Here is a 21,515-nt window from a genome sequence, read left to right as displayed (position 1 = left end):
AGTCTCGGGATTAGCCTATGCGTCCATCTTGCGTTGTCCGACGCGTCCCATTGCTCCTGCCACTTGAGCATTGACGCTGCTCGTTGAATTTTATGCACTCCTCTAACAGCTCTTGCTGTGTAACATTCCATATCCTCCGCCAGAGTTATGTCAATGGGAATCATGCTCGCGATGACAAAAGCTGCATCTGCTGATATGGTCCTGTACGCACAGGAAACTCGCATGGCTATCAACCGATGTGTGCTCCGTAATTTGGATCTGTTGCGCTCTACCTCTATCGCGGAGCTCCAGGCCGCTCCTCCGTATCGTAGTTTCGACAGTGCTACGCTCGCAAGGAGACGTCTCTTGCTACTCTTTGGACCATGGCAGTTCGGCATAATCCAGGCCAATGAATCTATGACTTTCGATGCACTTTCACAACAGTATTTGACATGCGCACCAAAACTTAAGCGATGGTCGACCATTACTCCAAGGTATTTCAGCTGCTGTTTCGAAGATGTCGTGTGCCCTCCAACAGTAATCTCCATGTGCGGCACAACTGTTTTATTGGTCACGAGCAGAACTTCAGTTTTATGGTGAGCTATCTGAAGCTTAACTCCCTCCATCCAGATGCCAACCCTTTCTACGGACACCGTTGCAAGGTTTTCTACCTCCTCGATTGTTTCGCCGGTAATCATGAGCACGATATCGTCAGCAAATCCGACTATCTGCACGCCTGCTGGTAGTTTCAGCGTTAACACCTCATTATACAAGGCATTCCAAAGCACAGGTCCGAGTATGGAACCCTGTGGAACACCCGCTGTCAGGGCAGTAGATCGTAACCCAGTTTCGGTTTCGTACGTCAGGATTCGATTTTCGAAGAAGCTTCCTATTATCCTGTAGAGAGTATTGGGAACAAGCATCCTGTGAAGCGCTTTGGCAATCGCTTCCCAGCTGGCATTGTTGAAGGCATTCTTAACGTCGATCGTCACAATGGCGCAGTGACGAACACCTGTCCGCTTCTTTTTATATGCGTGCTTCGCGCACTCTGTCACCATACGGATGGCGTCCACCGTAGATCTCCCTTTCCGAAAACCGAACTGTCTGTCCGACAGTCCACTTCCGCCTTCTGTGTAGAAAATAAGTCTGTTCAATATTATCCTCTCCAGTAGCTTACCAAGGGTGTCCAGCAGACAAATGGGTCTATATGATGATGGATGCCCTGGGGGTTTCCCAGGTTTCGGTAGTAGCTCCAACTTCGCCGTTTTCCACGAAGTGGGAAAAGATCCCTCGTCGAGACACTTTTGTAGCACCACTCTGAAGGTATCCGGAATGGTCTGTACCGCCACCTTCAGCACTGCATTTGGGATTCCATCCGGACCAGGGGCCTTATTCACCGCAAGTTTCTTAGCGATAGCCACAAGTTCTTCGTTCGTTACTGGCTCGATGTCGTGGGCACCCGCGTCGTACGGGGTAAGTAACCACTGCGTCGGGCCATGCTGCGGGAAAAGATGTGCAACGATCTCTCTCAGTTTTTCCGGACACTTTTCGGTCGACGACCTTGGGCCACCGAATGTCGCCAGCGCACAACAGCAATCGCTAGTGTAGAGTGTAGCTATGTAAGGGACCTTACTGGAAAAGTGAATAAAAGAATAATTCTATTTCACCACTCCATATCCTTTGAAGATCTTGATTTCCTCAGTGTAAGCGACGCTTCTTGACCTATTTAGGATTGAGAGGGCGTCCTTAAAGCGCAATGGGTAACTTAGGGATGGTCGAATACGACCACTAAAAAATGCTTAAACTACTCACGCGTCTTTTTTGCATTGTCTGGGCATTGGGTTTGAAGAAAAACCCCAGAAGAAGGGCGGTGGGAAAAGTTTTCCTGGAAGGTGACAAAAACCTCTTTATGAGACGGATGTTGATAAAGAGTCGTAGCTAGAGTCGTAACGGAAGTAGAAAAATCGCCGTGGTTTGAATTGCCGCCGTACGAGTTGAAAATCGAGAGCCTTCGAATGAGTCTCGGAAGTTGACGATTTTCTTCTTGAAACCTATTGTTTATTTAACTGTATAATTAGCTTATATTCATAAGACTACGACAGATTTTAGTTTTTTTTTTTTTTTAATATGTCTTTATTAGTCTTTTAATCATTACATTTAAGTTACATTATTAAAGTTAAATTAAAGTGTTCAGATCAATTATGATCAGTTCAACTCTTTGATACAGTTAATTTTAAACATTGTTTATTTGATTTAAATTTGCTTTAGCAATAAATAATTTGATTTATAGGAGAATATCCTGTTGAGCAAAAAAAAATGTATAAACTTAATCCTAAATCCTAAAAACTAACTTAATTGTAAAGAGAACGAATCTCTGCGATGGAAGACTGCATCGATTTGCCTCTGAAGTTGGAGATAATTTTGTTGGCCATCTCTCCGATCGATTCAATGCCCGCAATCCGATGAAGATCTTCGGTGCTGTGCCAAGGTGGAAGCCGCAAAATCATTTTCAGAACCTTGTTCTGAATCCTCTGGATGGCCTTCTTCCTCGTCGCGCAGCAGCTAGACCAAATCGGAACTGCATACATTATCGCTGGTCGAAAGACCTGTTTGTAGATTAACATCTTATTTCGCAGACACAACCTGGATTTCCTGTTGATGAGAGAATAAAGAGATTTAGTGTATTTATTACATTTAGATTGAATATCTTCAATGTGATTTTTAAAAGTAAGATTCCGATCAAGTGTAAGTCCCAAGTACTTCACGTGATCAGACCATTCTAATGAAACCCCATTAAAAGTTATGGAATGATTTTCATTAGGTTTTAAAAAATTTGCTCTTGGCTTATGGGGAAATAAAATAAGTTGAGTTTTGGAAGCGTTAGGAGAAATTTTCCACATTTTCAAGTAATTCAAAAAAGAATTTAAATTTTGTTGCAATCTACTGCGTACCACCCGTAAATTTCGACCTTTGGCTGAAAGCAAAGTATCGTCAGCAAATTATCTTCTACCTTTTCCTTCTGGTACATCAGGAAGATCAGAAGTAAAAATATTATATAAAATTGGCCCAAGTATACTACCCTGAGGGACACCAGCTCTAATGGGTATCCTGTCAGAGCATGAATTTTGACAAGTAAGCTTGTAAGGTTCGGCTAGTCAAATAATTTTGAATAATTTTGGTGAGATATACAGGAAAATCAAATCGAGCTAATTTAGCTACTAAACCTTTGTGCCAAACACTGTCAAAAGCTTTTTCAATATCAAGAAGAGCAACACCAGTTGAATAACCTTCAGATTTGCTAGCGTTAATCATATTAGTTACACTCAAAAGTTGATGTGTAGTAGAATGTCCACGACGAAAACCAAATTGTTCATCAGGGAAAATAGAATTCTGATTAATGTGAATCATCATTCTATTAAAAATAACTCTTTCAAATAGTTTACTTAAAGAAGGAAGCAAACTAATTGGTCGATAACTTGAAGGCTCTGAAGCACTTTTTCCAGGTTTTAAAATTGGAGTTACTTTGGCATTTTTCCATTTATTAGGAAAATAAGCCAAGCGAAAACATTTGTTGAAGATTTTAACTAAAAAATTTAAAGTGCTTTCAGGCAACTTTTTAATAAGAATATAGAAAATCCCATCTTCCCCTGGAGCTTTCATATTTTTAAATTTTTTGAAAATCAATTTAAGTTCATCAATATTTGTCTCAGAAGAACTTTCAAACACATTTTGCTTAGAAAGAATATCATCAAATTCTAGGGAAATTTGAGCATCAATTGGACTAACAACGTTTACATTAAAATCATGAGCAGACTCAAATTGTTGGTCTAATTTTTGAGCTTTTTCTGAATTAGTTAAAAGAAGTTTATCCCCATCTTTCAAAGTAGGAATTGGCTTCTGGGGCTTTTTAAGAATTTTAGTTAATTTCCAAAATGGCTTTGAGTAGGGTTTTATGTCCTCTACTGCTTTAGCAAAATTTTCATTACGAATGAAATTTAAACGACGTTTGATCTCTTTTTGAAGGTCGCAATAAATAAATTTCAAATAAGGATCCCTAGTACGTTGATATTGGCGTCGACGAATGTTTTTCAGTCGTATCAAAAACTGAAGATCATCATCAATTAAAGGTTGATTAAATTTATGTTTAACTTTAGGTATTGAGGCGGCTTTAGCATTGACTATTGAAGTTGTCAAATTTTCTACAGCCAAATCAATATCTTCTATTGAATTCAGTGGAACGTTTACATCTAAATTACGTTCAATAAAATTCATATATCGCTCCCAGTTAGCCTTTTGAAAGATAAAAGTTGATTTTAAAGGGTTTTCAATGGGACTTTGGGATAAAGAGAAAGTTACTGGAAGGTGGTCTGAATCGAGGTCCGCATGAGTAACTAATTGACTACAATGCTCGCCTAAATCCGTTAGAACCAAATCAATTGTGGAAGGATTTCTAATTGAAGAAAAACAAGTATGCCCATTAGGATATTCAACAGTATAATAACCTGCAGAGCAATCATTAAACAAAATTTTCCCATTAGAATTTGATAAAATATTATTCCAAGATCGGTGTTTGGCATTAAAGTCACCAATAATAAAAAATTTAGATTTATTTCTGGTGAGTTTTTGTAAATCTCCCTTCAAAAAATTTTTCTGTTCACCGCTGCATTGCAAAGGCAAATATGCGGCAACAATTATAATTTTCCCCATAGAAGTTTCTAATTCAATTCCAATTGTTTCTAAGACTTTTGTATTGAAAGAAGGAAGAAGTCTAAATTTGAGACGACTATTGACGACAATAGCTACACCCCCACCTTGTCGATCAAGTCGATCATTTCGTAAAATTTTAAAGAAAGCATTGCTTTTCAAGTTATTGTCTGGCTTTAAAAAAGTTTCAGTGATGGCAGCAATATGTATGTTTTGAGTTTTCAAAAATAAAAAGAACTCGTCTTGGTTAGCCAGCAAAGATCTAGCGTTCCAATTCATAATATTTAAACATCTATTTGGATCCATGAGGGAATCGTAAAGTCATAATAATTTTGTTAGCATAATTAAAAGAAGTTTGGAAAGCTTCAAACATTGAATTTGCTTTCAACATAAGTTGCATCATTTCCATTAAATTTTGATGCAAAAATTTTAATTTTTCCTCAGTAATCTCACCCAAATCAACAAAATTGTTAGGATCAGAAAATGAAGGAGAAGAACAAGTATTTGAATTTCGGGGATTTTCCCAAGCCTTCGCATGAACGTTGAGACTTGGTTTTTTCCCAATTTTATTAGTTAAACCTGAAGAGGGCAACCCATTTTCAACCACCTCTGAGAACGATAAACAACGAGTCTGAGGCGCAGAATCAGCACAGGTAACATTAAAATCACTTCGGGTATTACCCAGCCGTGATTCCAATGTAGGCCGAGGCTGACTGCGAACAGGCAGGTTGTTTGCCGGCCCGACGTGTGAAGACGAAAAAGAGGAAGGAGGAGAAGAAACTTTTCTGGAAACTTTGGGATTTTTCCTAGAAGCAACAATTTTTGCCCTAACGGGACAGTCTAGAGAATTCGAGGAATGATTACCTGCGCAATTCGCACACTTAAAAAATTCTGTTTTTGGCTTATCACCACCAAAAAGGCATTTAGATTTTTCATGATCGAATGAGCCGCAAAACATGCATCTGGCATTCATTCTACAATTTTTAGTGCCATGACAAAAAGCTTGACAACGACGACATTGCGTAATGTTTTGTAAAAAATTGGTAGTAGATTTACGAAAAGGTTCAAATTTTACTCGACAATGAAACATAAGACGAGCCTTTTCCAGAATTTTCAAATTATTAACCTGATCCTTTTTAAAATGGATCAAATAAAGTTCAGGAGCAAAACCAACACTACTGATATTACTCGTGTTGGTTCTTTTCCTCATTTGAATTACTTGAATTGGAGAAAAACCTAACAAAGAATTTAATTCAGTTGTGATCTCATCCGGTGTCTGATCGCCGGTGAGACCCCGAAGTACAACTTTAAAAGGACGATCACTTCTAGTGTCGTAAGTAAAAAATTGGTGTTTTTTATTATTCAAATAAGTTAAAATTTTTTGAAAATCATTAAAAGATTCCACCAATATACGAGCAGTTCCCCTTCGACCGATCTGAAAAGAAATCTTCACATCCTTGACGGAAGTGACGATTTCTTTTCGAAAGGCATTGAAGTCAGGAATCGTGACCGTTATTGGTGGAATCTTTTCGTTTTTAAGAGTATAAGAAGAAGAAGGTTTCTTAGTACTCTTATCAGAATTAAATATGAATATTTCCTCATCACCGATGTTATGAAGGACATCGAATGAATTGGAAATTTCAACTTTTTTGGGCGATGGACCTGAATTAGGTTCGGCAATCCGTTTACGCCCGGCCCTTGAGCCGGCCGATGACTTCCCCATGCTGGAAAGAAAAGAGAAAATATGAATAAAAGAAAATGAAAATAATTTTAGCACTGAAAAGTGCTGATTGAAATACAGGTAAAGATAAAATAAATAATATAAAATGTTCCTGCAGGTACACAGCAACGATACGATGCTCCGGCGTACGTGTTGACGGCTCAACGGTACAGATGGAAGTGACGACAGATTTTAGTAATTCGCTGAACCGTATTTCATAAAAAAAATGATTAAATGTGCAGATTTTATATTTGTCGAATTTGAATTCTTAAAATATTATTTAGGAATTAAATTTTACATTTCAGAGAAGTTGTGCTAAGAGTAACAAAAAGCTTAAAGTTAAAGTCGATATACCTAAGATTTGGTCATCAATATGTTGAAATTTCATGATTTAATACTAGAATTGGTCACCCGATCAGTCTTTTCATTATTCATTTATCACTATCGGTTGGATTAGGATGTAATTGAACAGATAGAAATGTTTTTCATTAAAATGCCTTGATTCCTTGATCCTTGATGAATTCATTGAAATTTTGTCATAAAATCATTGAAACTTGTTCATGAACTATTCAAATAACCAGCTGTGGACTGTAAACCCAAGTACTATTATTATTTCAATATGAGCTCTCAATCTATTTGAATTCATAACAATAAAAAAATGTTCAATACGACTTCAACAAAATGAGTTATCTTTGATGCAAAACACCCATTTTTATGGACTTTTTGGCTTTAAGGTAGTTTTCTGAAGACCATAAAACTCAATACTGAAATTTTTAAAAAGCATCTGATATTTAGCAGTCATTTGGACGATTTCACAATGGTAGTGTTTATGAAAATCGGTTCGGTAGTTTTGATTTTTTAACCAAAACAATAATCTGGATCTATATAACTCTTACTAGATGATTGTCCTTTTTTGCTGGGTGACTTTGGTAACCCTACTCGAAAATCTAAAATTGAAATATTGTAGAGCTCTTCATTATTGGAAAAGTCAGAGAATTGCATGTATCTATCTGTATCTAGAACCTTTGTGTCACCATTTCACGTTATTTTGATGTTCGTTATGAAAAAATCTTTGTAATAAAATCTAACCTACAGTTTTGCCAGAAAAGTGCAAAAAATTTGAAATGAACTTTTATCTATTTTCAATAGTTATTCAAAAAACAACAGCTGCCAGATAAATATAATTACATGTTATTGCACATATAAAAATCAGTTCCTAAATTTTTTGCACCTTGGAAAAATGTGAAGCCTGGTGCCATATATTATCTTCTGACCATGAGCTGTGGTTGATTTGGTGTCAAAAAATATGAATTTCACCGGGGATTTACTATTAAATATATTGTAAATGTAAAAATGTAAAAAAGCTAAACATATTGTTTCCAGAATTTGTCCAAGAAAATAGATGGAATTTAGTGGTTATCAAATGTTTCTTTAAAATTTACCTAATTTTATCTTGACGTGCTACTTATAATCAAAGTTTTAAAAGTTTTTTCGTCTCTCTGAACGTGACATCTATTTATATTCTAAAGTCGGAATCGTACCTAATGATGGCTATTTGGAGTTTATTTATATATAAGTTTAGAATACATAAACAAATCATATGTATATAAATCGATTATAAATTCTGGATAAGCTAAGCGTTTTGGATAATAGTTTAAACAGAAATCAATAGGAACAAATGTGCATGTTCTTCCTAACTTATACCAAAACAACATCCGTACAAGTTTCTTTAAAATTTATTCAAGAACAAGCTACCCACCAGTATCGAGAAGTGAAGTAGATGAACGGATGTCGCAATGCAGCTTTTTTTCCTCTACCCATGAGTAGTGCGGTGGGATGGGGATTTTCCACCGGTTTTTTTTTTTGGTTTTTCTTCGTTCAACTACTACCGAAAGCCAAGAAAATGTTATGTACGTTCTTCAGTTAGCAGCCACGCATATAAGATGCTTTGTTTGGTTTGCCGATTCTGTTGGCCTCTTCCTCTGCATGGGTAAAGACTCCGTTGACCAGACAGTTTGGCACAACTACTCCTTTTTCTTCGAGCAAATTTGCTAGCTAGTTCCATGAATGTGTAAATGTTCACCATAGTCATCGCCGCCATCATCATCGTCGTCGAATAAAGGAAAATTTGTGCGCTTCATCCATCGGGAGCAAATTGGAGTGAGCTTCAGAAGACCATGCTGCACAGCACACCCAGCACGTAATTTTCTTTCTCGGTCGGTCGGGCCGGCATTCGCAGTCCATTTGATCGGATTCGTGCACGAAATGCTGGGTGGCCCGGTTTTTGCTATGCGCTCCGCAACTGAATAGGTATCCCGGGTAGCTTGCAAATGCTTGGGAAAATTTTCTGAAAGCATTTTTTTTTTCTAAACTAAACACAAATTTGGAACCGGTAGTCTTACTTAGAATTTCACCTGAAACACGGTTAGTCAATTTAGTATTTAATACAGACAGTATAAACATTTACAAGCCTCGATACTCGATATCATACTCCGGATCACAAACAAAAACAAGACATCGATTTGCTCCATCCATGATATTAATCTATTGTTACATATTTCGTTGGGCTACATTTGAATGCTATTCAGTGGTACTCTGCATCTGAAGGTATATTTATAGAACACTCGGTCTAATCATGTCTACCTACAGCTCTATCCTCGCGCCCTTGACTGAGTATGGATTTTTTTTTTCGGGGAAACTCGAAGCGTGTAGCATGGGTGTTCGGTTTGTTTATTTCCAGCGACGAGGTGCGTCGCGCCATAGTTGGAAAATGCCGGAAAAGCAAACCTCGAAAAGCTCATTTCCATACGATTAGAGCTTGAGTCGGAGCCTTCAAACTAGACTCGAGGCTGCTAATGAACTCGGACAAGGTCAACGAGAGACAACTTTTTTATGAGTTTGAGCATTGTTTAGTTGTTGGTTGCGCTGTGTTAGTACATATCAAAAAATTTTAACTGAGAAATTTTTCTTAGTATTATCCTTGCATTTGGGTGGGCGTTTCTTTTCGGTGCAATATAAACGATTTTTTAAGTTTGTGGTTTATTTCATTTGTTAGTCATTTTGTTCCTATGTTTTATATAAGGCTAACAGCCTAGCCTAATTTGTTGTCGGAGAATGGTTTAAAAGAAAAATTAAGCACGTTCGCTTTCCTCATAAAAAGCTCCTCTTCACTAAGTACTATTGATTCTTGAGTTTCTTGTGATTTTCGTCAGCTATTCGCATCAGTGTAGCTGCTGTTGCTACTCCCGTTTGCTCGACCAATCGTCTCAGGTATCCTATCGGACCATGCAAAAGCTCGTGAGGGTGTCCGAACTCTACAACCCGGCCTGCATCCATAACCAGTACCCGATCGCTATCCATAACCGTATGTAGACGATGAGCGATAGTCAACACCGTACAGTCAGAGAACTTTTGCCGAATTGTGTTCTGGATCAGTTTATCCGTTCTAAAAGGAGAAATTTGGAAATCATTATCGTCATTCGTTCCGAAACTCGTACAAGAAAACTTACTCAGGATCAACGTTGGCAGTTGCTTCATCTAGAACCAAGATTTTATTATTCCTGAGAATCGCTCTCGCTAGACAAACTAGTTGACGTTGTCCCATACTGAAGTTACTTCCACCATCGGACATTTTACACTCCAAACCACCTGCCAGCGATGAAACTGATTCCTTTAATTCGACCTGCTCCAAAGCGTTCCAAAGTTCTTCGTCGCTCTTCTCTTCAAACGGATCAAGGTTGCTGCGCAGCGTACCGGAAAACAATATCGGATCCTGTGGAATGATCGATATCTTGCTCCTCAAATCCTTCAGCCCCAATGTCTTGGTGTCGATATCATCGATCTCAATCGCTCCCTCGAAGGGAGCTAATCGAAACAGAGCTTGAATCAGTGAAGATTTTCCTGCTCCCGTTCTACCGACAACGCCAATCTTTTCGTTCGACTGTATGACGAAGCTCAGATCCTTCAACACTCGATCACCATCCTCCGTGTATCTCAAGTCCACATTGTTGTACTTAATAACTCCATTCTCCGGCCAGTTTCGCTGTGGTCTATACTTGGGAGCAGTTTCCATGGGAGGTTCAGCTGGAAGATTCGTGTACTCATTGACTCGTTCCACGGATACCATTTGGTTCTCGAGTTCAGCCGATTGTCGCATACCCCACTGGCACATTCCGATCAAACTTATGGTCTGAGTGATGGCCAACCCAACGCTTCCGCCCAGAGCGTCTTGACCCATAACCAAAAAGCTTAAAGTTACGACGGCTATGTAAATCACACATATGAAATCCAACCACAGAGCAAAGGCACGCGTAGTTGTGATAAAAATGTACCACGCGGCAGTATTCATATCCATATGCTGCGAGAACTCCCAACACAGAACTTTCTGAGCTTGGAAGGCTCGAATCGTCGACAATCCTTGTAGGGTTGCATTCGTGTGCGAGAATATTGGTGAACGATTCACCGACTCAATCCGCTTCACCGGCCGAGAAGCATTTAAATAAACCCGACGAATGAAGAACATTAGAACCGCAATTATCGACGTTGGTAGAAGAAACCAATAGTTGACGATCGAAACCAGTGCTACTACTGCAATCATCTCCAGGAAAAACTGTAACACGAAAAAAAACGATTAGTATTCCAATGTTCCATACAGGTCATATGAATGGGATTTACCTTCAGGCAGTCGATCAGTGACATTGGAAGCGTGGAATCTATTGCTCCGATATCCTTGGAAAATCGATTCAGGATCCGCCCCGAGGGATTATTGTTGAAGAAAGACATCGTAGCATGTGTCAAACCTCGGAACATACGATCATGCAAATTGATCGATATTCTCAAGCACACGTAAAAGAACGAAAACGTCCTTTGTAAAGTTAGATAGATGAACACTCCTATCAGTATGGAGTATATCACAATATACTGCTGCCGTTCTTCGTCATGATTTGACTCAGCCATTGCTTGACGCAACACGTTAAAATCCAAAAGATCTTCTATGGTTTGATTTTCTTTCAAGAACACTACGCTGTTGTTGTGGCCGAGCGATTCTTCCCAATTGACCCATTGTGCCACGAAGAAATCTACACTGCTGACAGCCACTTGGGTTAATACTATGAGCGCCGAGATGAAAAAGACCCAACCACAACTGTTGATCGCTGCAATGTAAGTCTTATAAACCGAAAAACTGACCTGCCCTTCCCCTTGAGTTTCCTGTTCTTCTTCTTGCTTCTCATTGAACAGATCAACCTGTTCGGTTTGTGCAGTTTGCTTTTCAAATTCCTTATCAAATTTGTTTTCGGATGGCGATTCGTCTGGAGTTAAAGCTAGAATCGAATCCAGTTTAGTTCTCTTGATTTCATGATAACTACCCTGTGCGTCTATTGTCCCGGTATTCATAAGAATTATGTGTTGCACGTCTTTCAAATACTGCAGTTGATGTGTTACCAGAACACATACCTTATCAGCTAAAAAGTCTCGTATGCACATTTCGTAAATGTGCTTTCCTACATGGGCGTCTACTGCCGATAATGGATCATCCAGTAGGTAGACATCGCTTTTCTTGTAAATGGCTCGTGCCAAATTCACTCTGGCCTTCTGGCCTCCACTAAGACTTATACCACGCTCTCCAACGATAGTTTGGTCACCATGTGGGAATAGCTGGAAGTCCCGTTCTAAGGCACACACTCGGACAACTTCTAAGTAACGTTGTTCATCATACTCTTCCACAAATAGGATATTATTCCTCACGCTGCCCTCAAACAACCACGGCTCTTGGGCTGCATAACTCAGATTTCCATTAACCAGTAAAGATCCTTCATCGATATCCAGTTCTCCAAGTATCACGTTCAACAGTGTTGTTTTCCCCGATCCCACCGGACCAATCACTACACACAATCGACCCTGTTCAACTGTAGTGCTTACATTTTCTATGCCGACATTAGATTCATCTTCACTAACCACCCATCTAGCCGTCACACCATCCAAAACTATTCCCTTCTTTTCACTATTCTCATTAACTATCCTTTTTGCAACAAGCATTCGCTCAGTATCATTCACCACGGCACCATTGCTCTTTTCCTTCTTTTCTCCGTCCTTCTCTGGCTCAACTGTTGATTTAAAGCTTCCAGAGTCTCCTACTCGCTCTTTCCCTTCTGGAGTTAGCAAAAATTCTTGAACCCTCTTCACTGAGATGAAACCTTCCGTACAGAAGGTGATGGCCATCGGCCAAAAGTGCACCATCGAATCGTTTAGAATCGCATAGAAGCTGCTCACGATAAACACCTTCCGGGCGGTGATAAACTCCCCGGACAGGGTGTAGGCTAGCAGGCTGAGGAATAGCGACACCCTTGAAACGATCGAGAACGAAATCAGCGTGGCCCGAACGTACGCTCCCCCACGAATGGCGTTGATCTCCTTGCGTCGTACCTTTTCCACCATTTTGGCAAACGAGTTCTCCCAGGTGTACATCTTGATCACCTGGATGCCCTGGATGATTTCGTTCATGAAGCGAATCCGTAAGTCTGTTCGTTTCGCTGCTCGCAACCGATAGGTTGCCGTCTTTTTGCCGATGTAAGCTGCAAGAAATAAAAGTATGAAAGTAAAATTTCAGTCGATTAACTTTCGATTTCTTAGAACTATTCGTTCTAAGAAGGAGTTCTGAAAATATGTATATATTTTTTAAATATTTTGAAAACCAGTTGCCTCTTTGGGTATTTGTACATTTGAAACCATATTCGGTCCTTCGAACCGGATTCTTACCGAAAACATTTTGTGGATTTCAGGGTGTTAGTTTCTACTACATATTTGTTAGAATTTTCTAAAAAAAAAAACAGTAAAATGGTCTGGTTATCAGCTCAACGAGAGATAACTAGAAACTCGCAGCATGTTCTAAGGCTAAAAACGCGGGTACTTTAAAAACTATTCGTTTCATCGAAAAACTTTCTATGAATTTGTTATTTTTACCAAAGAATCAGAGCCTTTGCAAAATCATGACATTTTACACGAATTCACCTGGAAAAACCAACTCCAAACCGACTGGAACCTTTTTAGGGGCCGTTCAAATATTGCGTAACGCAATTTTCGAATATTTTCAACCCCCCCTCCCCCCTACGTAACACATTCGTCTCAAAATTTCTAAGCAAAATCCACAAAGCGTAACAAACGGCTATACCCCCTCCCCCCCTTAAAGCGTTACGTAATATTTTGCGATCCATGGAACTGCACACTATAAGTTTTTGCTGGTTGTCTACTAGTCAGGCAACACTTTTTGGTCTCCGGAAACGGATTTGCTACTTAGTTTAAGGGTCTGCATTAAGTTATGCGTAATAGCCATAACCGTTTTATCATAATTTGCGAGCAAGGGTTCAACTCTTATTCGAGAGCATTCTAGAGAGTCTCATTTCTAGGGAGTCAACACTTATGGAGTATGTTATTTTTTGTGCTGGACATATCTCTTGTACAGTTTCAGTTTGACGCAGTAAATTTTTGAAGCTTCTAAACTTACAAAAAAAAAAATAATTCAAAACGTAACTTACCCTGCAGGGGGATGAAACCGAGCAAGAACGACATGCCAATTATTCCGGAAATGCCGATCTCCCTGTATATTAAATAGCCCAGCAGAATCGACTCCATGGGACCCTTCCAGAGATCGTGCACAAAGGCCAAAGCTACATCGAACTTCCCGACGTCATTGGACAGTAGATTCAGAACCTTCCCACTCAAACCTTCGGCCCCGGTTGCTGACTTGGTGAGCCGCAAACACTGGAAATAATATTAAAACATTAAACACCTAACCAGATGGAGTGGAGCACTCAATTAGCACCAGTGCTCTAATGAAAAGCAGTTCATAATTCACCAACGAGCTGAATAAGCTATTAATCTTCGTGGGAATGACACGCGTCGTCACATTTTTTCTCACCTTGTTGTAGATAAGACAGGAGCATCCAATTCTGGCCTTCATGCCTATTTCAAAAATAAACAGAATGAACGGATGAAATGTGAGCACCGGAATGAGCGAGCAAATGATGACTCCTGCCGCAAAGTAGTAAGCTTCCCGTTCGCTGATTTCGGTTTGGCCAGGGGAAAAGTACGACAGCAACCCTCCGAGGAGCAGTGGCTGGGCCACACGATTGGCCGTTTCGATGACTGAAAACAGTAATCCCCAGAAAAGGGTTCTATTCCCGTAGGCTCGGTACAGTGTTCGAAAAAGGCTGGGCTGCTGTCGGTTGGGTTCTTTGTTAGGATCCTGAGCCCGTTCTTCGGCCCAGAGGCGCTCGAACATATCTGACAGCTCGTGGCTGCGGTGCTCCGGAAGGGTTGCGTACAGTAACTCTTCGGTGATTTGTTTCTGCTGACCGGCGCGGAAAATTTCCTTAAGCCACCAGAACGTCCTCCGGGATAGGAACGATGCATTGCAGATCGGGTTTTCGTGCTTGTTTTTACTAAAGTCTTTGTCCCGGTTCATTGTGCGTTGCTATGTATAGTTGAGTTCGGCTGCAGGGAAATTGAGAAAGATGATCAAATAAATTGAATTCTGCTAAAAAAATAAAATCAGAAACAGTTTGACGGTTGGAGTTGAAGTTTGATTTCAGATTACATGGACCATTAGTTTCTGAGCCTGTCTTTCACCTTTAAGGAACCGGAACATAAAAATCATCTGGGCAGCCTTGGAAGCAACTTCTGAAAACTGATGTCCCACGTAATTATTGGACATTTTTTGACAATGATTGAGAATAGTGCAGTTAAATAGCAGTTTCGCTATTTCACAATAACTCATAATTGTTTGCCATGTCCAAAAACAAGAACGAACATTGATAACGACCAGTAAACGTCGGCTACAGTGATGAATGATAACAATTTCAGCATCAGTATGCATTCACTTTGAGATTCTGATTCAATGTGTGCTTTGCGATTACTGTTTGGTCAAACTTGAAGCTTAGTTCGTTTAGATCAAGTTCACTGGTGTTGGGAAAAAGTGGTAGAAATTATGACACTTACGGCACATTTTGAAAATTTTGCTATGCAAAAATATTGTCAAGATCTGTGGCCTTCAAGTTTTTTTACAACACGTGTTGTATTTTCGCATGCTGTGATGCAAAAATAGCAATATTTCTATCACATACGGCTGAAATAGAAACAGTGTTTTAAAAAAATACAACGCCTCAAGATCTTGAAAACATTTTTACATGGTAAAATTTTCAAAATGTCAAAATTTCTACCACTTTTTCCCAACACCAGTGAACTTGCTCTTAGAAATTGGACAGTTTCGAATGTGTGTATCTCAAAAACCATTCGTTTGATCGGAATACTTTCTGAGATGAAAATGAAGGTAATCTTGAAAAAAATATTTGAAAAAAATTATTTATCACATTTTGAAAGAATTTTTTTTTAATATCGGTATATTCCATCGCCCAGTGGTCTAAAAGGGCCAAAAGTGGAACTTTTTTCCTAGTACTTTGTCTTTCATTTTAGCTGTTAGGTGTCTTCAGAACATTTAGATACTAGTAAGACCGTTCTTTATACGTGAAAGTATAAAAAACTAGTCACAGCCCACTAGTAGTTTCTGGCTAAGTTTGTAGTACTTGAATCAACCTTCATGATGCAGTATTTTGTTTAAGTATCCACTTACCTTATTTTACGTTAGAAGCTCGCAAAATTAAGGAAAAATAAAACTGGCGGTAGCTTCGGAAGGAAAGGTCGTAGAGACTCAAGATGTATTGAGTGCAAAATGTGCGTATTGACTGTCTCAATAAATATTGTGAACATCATATTTATTCAAAATCACAATAATTAAATAATGAAAATTAAGTATGAAAACTAACTTTATGTTTGTTTCCAGCTATTATAAGCTTTATAACTCTGCTCTGAATAGAGCTCTCTTTATTCCATATTTATTTCATATTGATAATATCTACAACTTGTTTGAACAAATTTTGTCTCTAGCTCCTCAAACATAATAGTTATTATTTTTATCTTAGACCAGGCCCACCAATGGTAGATAACCTCGAATCGAGTACATTCAGCAACATATTTATCTATCAACCCATCATCGCACCAACAGTCGCTAACTTGATTCGAGAAATAGCATTCGAACAGTAGGTTGTTACAGAATGCGTTTATGTAGCAACCCGGTAGCAACGCAGCCGGTCGTCGCTATCAGAAAATAAACAAACACAAATACCAACCTGGATGGCAACAATGGGTGCGAAAATCAGTAAATAGATAAAAACGCGACCAATCAAAACATCTAAAATACCGACCGAAATAGCAACGCCCGGTGGGTTTGGTAGGGTATGACAAATTTTTTATTCTTTCACTTTATGGAGAACGGTCTTACTAGTAAATGTTTTGAAGAGATCTAACAGCTAAAATGAAAGAAAATAGCACTAGGAAAAAAGTTCCACTTTAGGCCCTTTTGGACCGCTGTGCATCGGCCAGCGCACACTTTATTCAGTATTAATATCGATCAGTTTTTTTTCTCTAATACTTCTTCTAATGAATGTGACAACAACCTTCTTCTTAAATTTCCGCAACATTCTTGTCCAAAATTTCTCGTTTAATAAATAGAGGACACAATACGAGATATCTCGTTTTTTCGCTCGCTGCTACACTCGCACGTGTTAGACTTAAAAGCATAGCTCAAATTTAAAAAAAAAACTTAAAAACGAAACTGGATTCGACAAAATTGAACACAACTTTTTCGGTAACTCAAAATGCAAAAAAAAACTAAAATTTGGTTCAATGCTTCCTAAGATATACAATGCCGAGTTTCGGTGTTCTAAGGCTTAGATTTTTTTGTTGTCTTTTTAATGTGTTAAGAGAACCTGAGAGAAATTAGCTGTACTTTATCCTTTGGAAAATTAATAAGACGGGAACATTTTTGGTCGACTAAAACACGTTTTTTCGCAAGTTTTGTTATCCATCAGAACTCATCTAACGCTTTGCATCGGCACCGGCTACACAGCTTACGAGCTCTGCAACTAGCAAAATTTGTTGCTTGACGCTCAGTTTAAGTGACTGACAGCTAGGCAACATCTTCAGCCACTCGGAGACATATTTCTACACTTAGTTTTCATTCATTCATAATTTGAAATGAATCATCGACTTCCCCGATGACCCTTTACTGTAGTTGCCGATCATGTGCTTCACTCCTACACCTGATTTGAAATTTGTTGACATTCTTTTTCTAAAACAATGATATTGGCAATTTTAAATAATTTGACGAACCGCAGTGAATGATACAGTTACTTGTCTTAGTATAGGAATATAAATATCGATCCTCAGCTGGTTTCCGAAAATTTTTGAGAGTCTCGCTTATGATGCGCTGTACCAAACTGTGCGACATACAATCTCTGAAGATCAACATGGGTTCATGAAAAGAAGATCGACGACCACCAACCTCATGACGTAAATACGTATCGAAATATGATAAACGTAAACAAGTTGACGCCGTGTACGTAGACCTGAGTAAGGCTTTCGACAAGGTACCGCATGATTTGGCTGTTGAAAAATTGCGACGATTGGGGTTTCCTGATTGGCTCTGCAATTGGATAACCTCGTATCTTGTAAGCCGAACTGCTTTCGTAAGACTGGGCTCTGTTTACTCGACACCTTTCAAAATTAACTCGGGAGTGCCTCAGGGAAGTCACCTGGGACCTCTGATATTCCTTCTCTTTATCAACGATTTGACTGCTACTCTTGAGTCAGGAAAACTGCTGTTCGCCGACGACCTCAAAATTTTCCAAACTATTTCTTCGTTAGTCGACTGCTGCGCTCTCCAAAAGGACATTGACAGTCTGCTAGATTGGTGCCATCAAAACGGCATGACTCCGAATATTACCAAATGTACTACCATCACGTTCACTCGACAACGAAGTCCCATCACTTTCGAGTACAAAATGTCAACGACTAACTTGAATCGCACATCGGTCGTCAAAGACCTTGGCATCACTTTAGACAACAAGCTCAACTTCTCCCAGCATATTTCCACGACAGTAGTCAAAAGTTTCGCAGTTCTTGGCTTCATACGACGGAACACGCAGTTTTTTAGTGACTTCTACAGTCTGAAATCACTGTATTGTGCTCTTGTGCGTAGCATTATCGAGTTTGGAGTACAAATTTGGGCACCATATCAGGCGGTGCAATCGAAAAAAATAGAGAGAGTACAACGATGCTTCGTCAGATACTCTCTACGCCAGCTACCTTGGAACGACGCCCTTGAAGGCGGAAGCCTTACGAACAACGTTGCTTGCTACTTAATCTACCGACGCTGGCATCAAGGCGCGTATTCTTACAATGACTCTTCATTTTCGACATCTTGCAAGTAACGTGGATTGTCCAGAATTGTTATCACTTCTACCGTTTAATGCTCCTCTGAGGACTACCCGATTCCAGGAATTGCTGAGACTCTCTCATCGTCGAACTCAATACGGTCAAAACAACCCTTTAGATGTATGTTGTGTTAGATTTAATGAAGTTGCCAGTGAATTTGATTTTAATATTTCGAAATCTGTTTTCAAATCTAGAATAGGATAGTTTAATTTCTGTAAATAATTGGAAGCATCTGCAAAGATTGTTGAATAAATAAATAAAAATAAAATAAATAAATAAAAATACTATTTTTTCGCTACTCCCGTGCCAAATACCTTAAAATCTCATTCACGCTTGAGACTCAAAAAACCCCTCCATAAGGTCAGATCCTACTGAAATTTGGTATGTGACCTTCTGGTAAGTTAATGACTAATTTTAGCTTGGAGCTAGAGAGATTTATCATGTTTTATCCTTCCTATAGTACACTGCGGTTCGTTAAATTAATCAAAAATGCCAATATTACTGTTTAAGTAAAATAACCATAACTTCTTCAATTTTCAACCGATTTTGATAAATAACCACATATGAAATCATTGTTTCAACTTAACATTTATGGTCCATAGAAAATTATATTTTCAAAATGTTTCCATCGAGTCTAAAACTGTCGATAAAAAAAAATTTTCTCTAAAAAATGCATTTTTATTATTTTTTCTACCACAACCTCACTTATATCAACAATACTATTGATCATACGCTGAAATGAAGTGGTTCCAATGTAATGTCAAGCAGTCCGAGATATTTGTACTAAAGTACAAGTACTTTTTTAGTTTTAAAAAAAATTTATATTTTAAGCATACCTCAAAAAGCCCGAGGCTGAAAGTCTCTATAATAAAGATAAAAAAAAAAAAAAAAAAAGATACCTCAAAAACTTTTCTACAGAGATTTTTTTCGAATTTCATTTTCCAATTCAGCGTCTGATTTTACGTTAAAAATTTGGGTAAGTCGATAAAGTTATCTTTTTTTAATTTTGTAAAGAAGTGTAATTTATTCCCCAGAATTCGTTCACATATAGATAACCGTTTATAAGCGAAGACTAAATTTCCACCTGGAATAGCAAAGTTACCACTAAATCTCTTTTACTAATCTACTAATGAGTTTTCAATCAAACAAATCAACGAGCATAAACATTTTAAATCAAGTATTCGAGACATTTTTCGGCTGAGTTAAATTTCGTGAATTCTTTCATTCAGAAGACTTCCTATCATGGCTGTTTCTTCAGTCATTTGTCGGTCCCATTCAACTATTTCAAACAAACATCGCCATTGACTCGACAAAAGTAGGTAAATGTCACAGCAAACATGAATTCATAATTGTTTCTTTCTCAAACAGCAGGTGTCCCACCGTCAAATATTTAGATTCATCGGCTTCCAAAGTTTTCAACTCATTTACAAACACGTGAAGAACAGAAGAAGCTGCAAATATACCTAATTGCTTTCATAACGATTTCGCAACATTGACAGATCGTTTGTGAGTCGGGTTCGTGTATGATAAACGTGATCACGAGTTCTAACATGCTTCAATCATGATAGCGTCGGGTTGTCGTCGCGCCGCAACGATTGGCCGCATGCACTTAGCTTAGCGCCTAGCTAGTGCTGGTCGATGCAGAAACCTTGAAATACTTGACTTTTGATTGACAAACTGAGCCCTTCAGAACTTACATTCTCACTTGTATTCACTTTTAGAAAAAAATTATCACTGATGTCACAAAGCGAACCACTATGAAAGTGAATCAGTCATACGCTAAGTGATGGAAATATTTAAAGTTCAATCAGTTCACTTTTCAATCAAATCCAATCAATTTATGAATGGAATCACTTGAAGCCGCACGCATATAATCACTTACACAAACACGAAAACAGCTGTCCTGGCACTACTGATAGCTGGTGTCTTGTTGTTGGCTATTTCGGTGAAACCGAATGACTCGCGTCGTGAGATTCAAACGAAACCGGTAGGGAAGGAATTTGGAACAAAAACAAAGGAGGATAAAAAACTGCGGACTAGAGGGTTTTCCCGATTATTCGGGGAACCGAAACTGAATTCGTGACCGGTCTCGCCGACCGTTAGCCGCACAATAATCTTTTCAACTGTGAGAGCATGTTTCTATATCTCTCCTCCACGCTGCGGCACAGAGCACTAGCTAAAACGTTGCTACCTATTTGTTTCTTCTTCACTGAAATTGGCAGCTGCTGCTTGCTGCAGCATAGCTACCGATACAGCTCTCGTTTCTGTTTTATTCTCTCTTTACCTGCACCCTGTTTCTTTGATTATTGCTCTCTTCATTGACTTTCTCACCAGTCGCTATGCTTTGTTGTCGCGAACGAATTCTCTCAATCGAGCGGTCATCATATGTTCTTGTTGTCTTTCTTTTCCCAAATAGTAATCATCAGTTACAATTACTTTGCTTTCTACCGTTGGGTTCTTAAACATGGTAAACGTACAGTTAACTAGTTCCCAGTTCTTGTATCCAACCATTATATGTGTTGCTTTTGTTCTAAGAATTTTCCCCCTCCACATTACCACCCAACGACATGGAGGGTTGACGAGAAAATCTCACTGAGTATTGTTGGGTTCGTCTGTCATCGACCGTTGTTTGGAATGTTTGGGGTAGAACGAAGGCAAAAAAAACACAACGGGCACGGTTCGATGCGTCGGAAAATTATGGACCTGCGGTTGAAAATGTGACTAATAATTCACAACCTGAAACAACATACTGCTTTTATGAGTTCAAATAAATAGTTTTATAAAA

General features: G+C 38.8%; 1 protein-coding gene across 1 annotated transcript; it reads right to left on the bottom strand.

Annotated features, from left to right (window-relative positions):
• Positions 1-9,443: 9,443 nt before the first annotated feature.
• LOC129740439 (ATP-binding cassette sub-family C member 4-like) lies at positions 9,444-20,932 on the bottom strand. The gene is made up of 6 exons (XM_055732114.1): positions 20,613-20,932; positions 14,319-14,893; positions 13,936-14,161; positions 11,078-12,975; positions 9,913-11,012; positions 9,444-9,848 (listed from the first exon to the last, which is right to left on the bottom strand). The coding sequence occupies exons 2-6, from the start codon at positions 14,862-14,864 to the stop codon at positions 9,581-9,583; spliced, it is 4,038 nt and encodes a 1,345-aa protein (XP_055588089.1). The 5' UTR covers positions 14,865-14,893; positions 20,613-20,932; the 3' UTR covers positions 9,444-9,580.
• Between the last annotated feature and the right edge of the window lie 583 nt (positions 20,933-21,515).

This window comes from Uranotaenia lowii, chromosome 1 (assembly GCF_029784155.1).
Source record: "Uranotaenia lowii strain MFRU-FL chromosome 1, ASM2978415v1, whole genome shotgun sequence".
Taxonomy (NCBI): domain Eukaryota; kingdom Metazoa; phylum Arthropoda; class Insecta; order Diptera; family Culicidae; genus Uranotaenia; species Uranotaenia lowii.
This window is presented reverse-complemented; position numbering and strand designations above follow the sequence as displayed.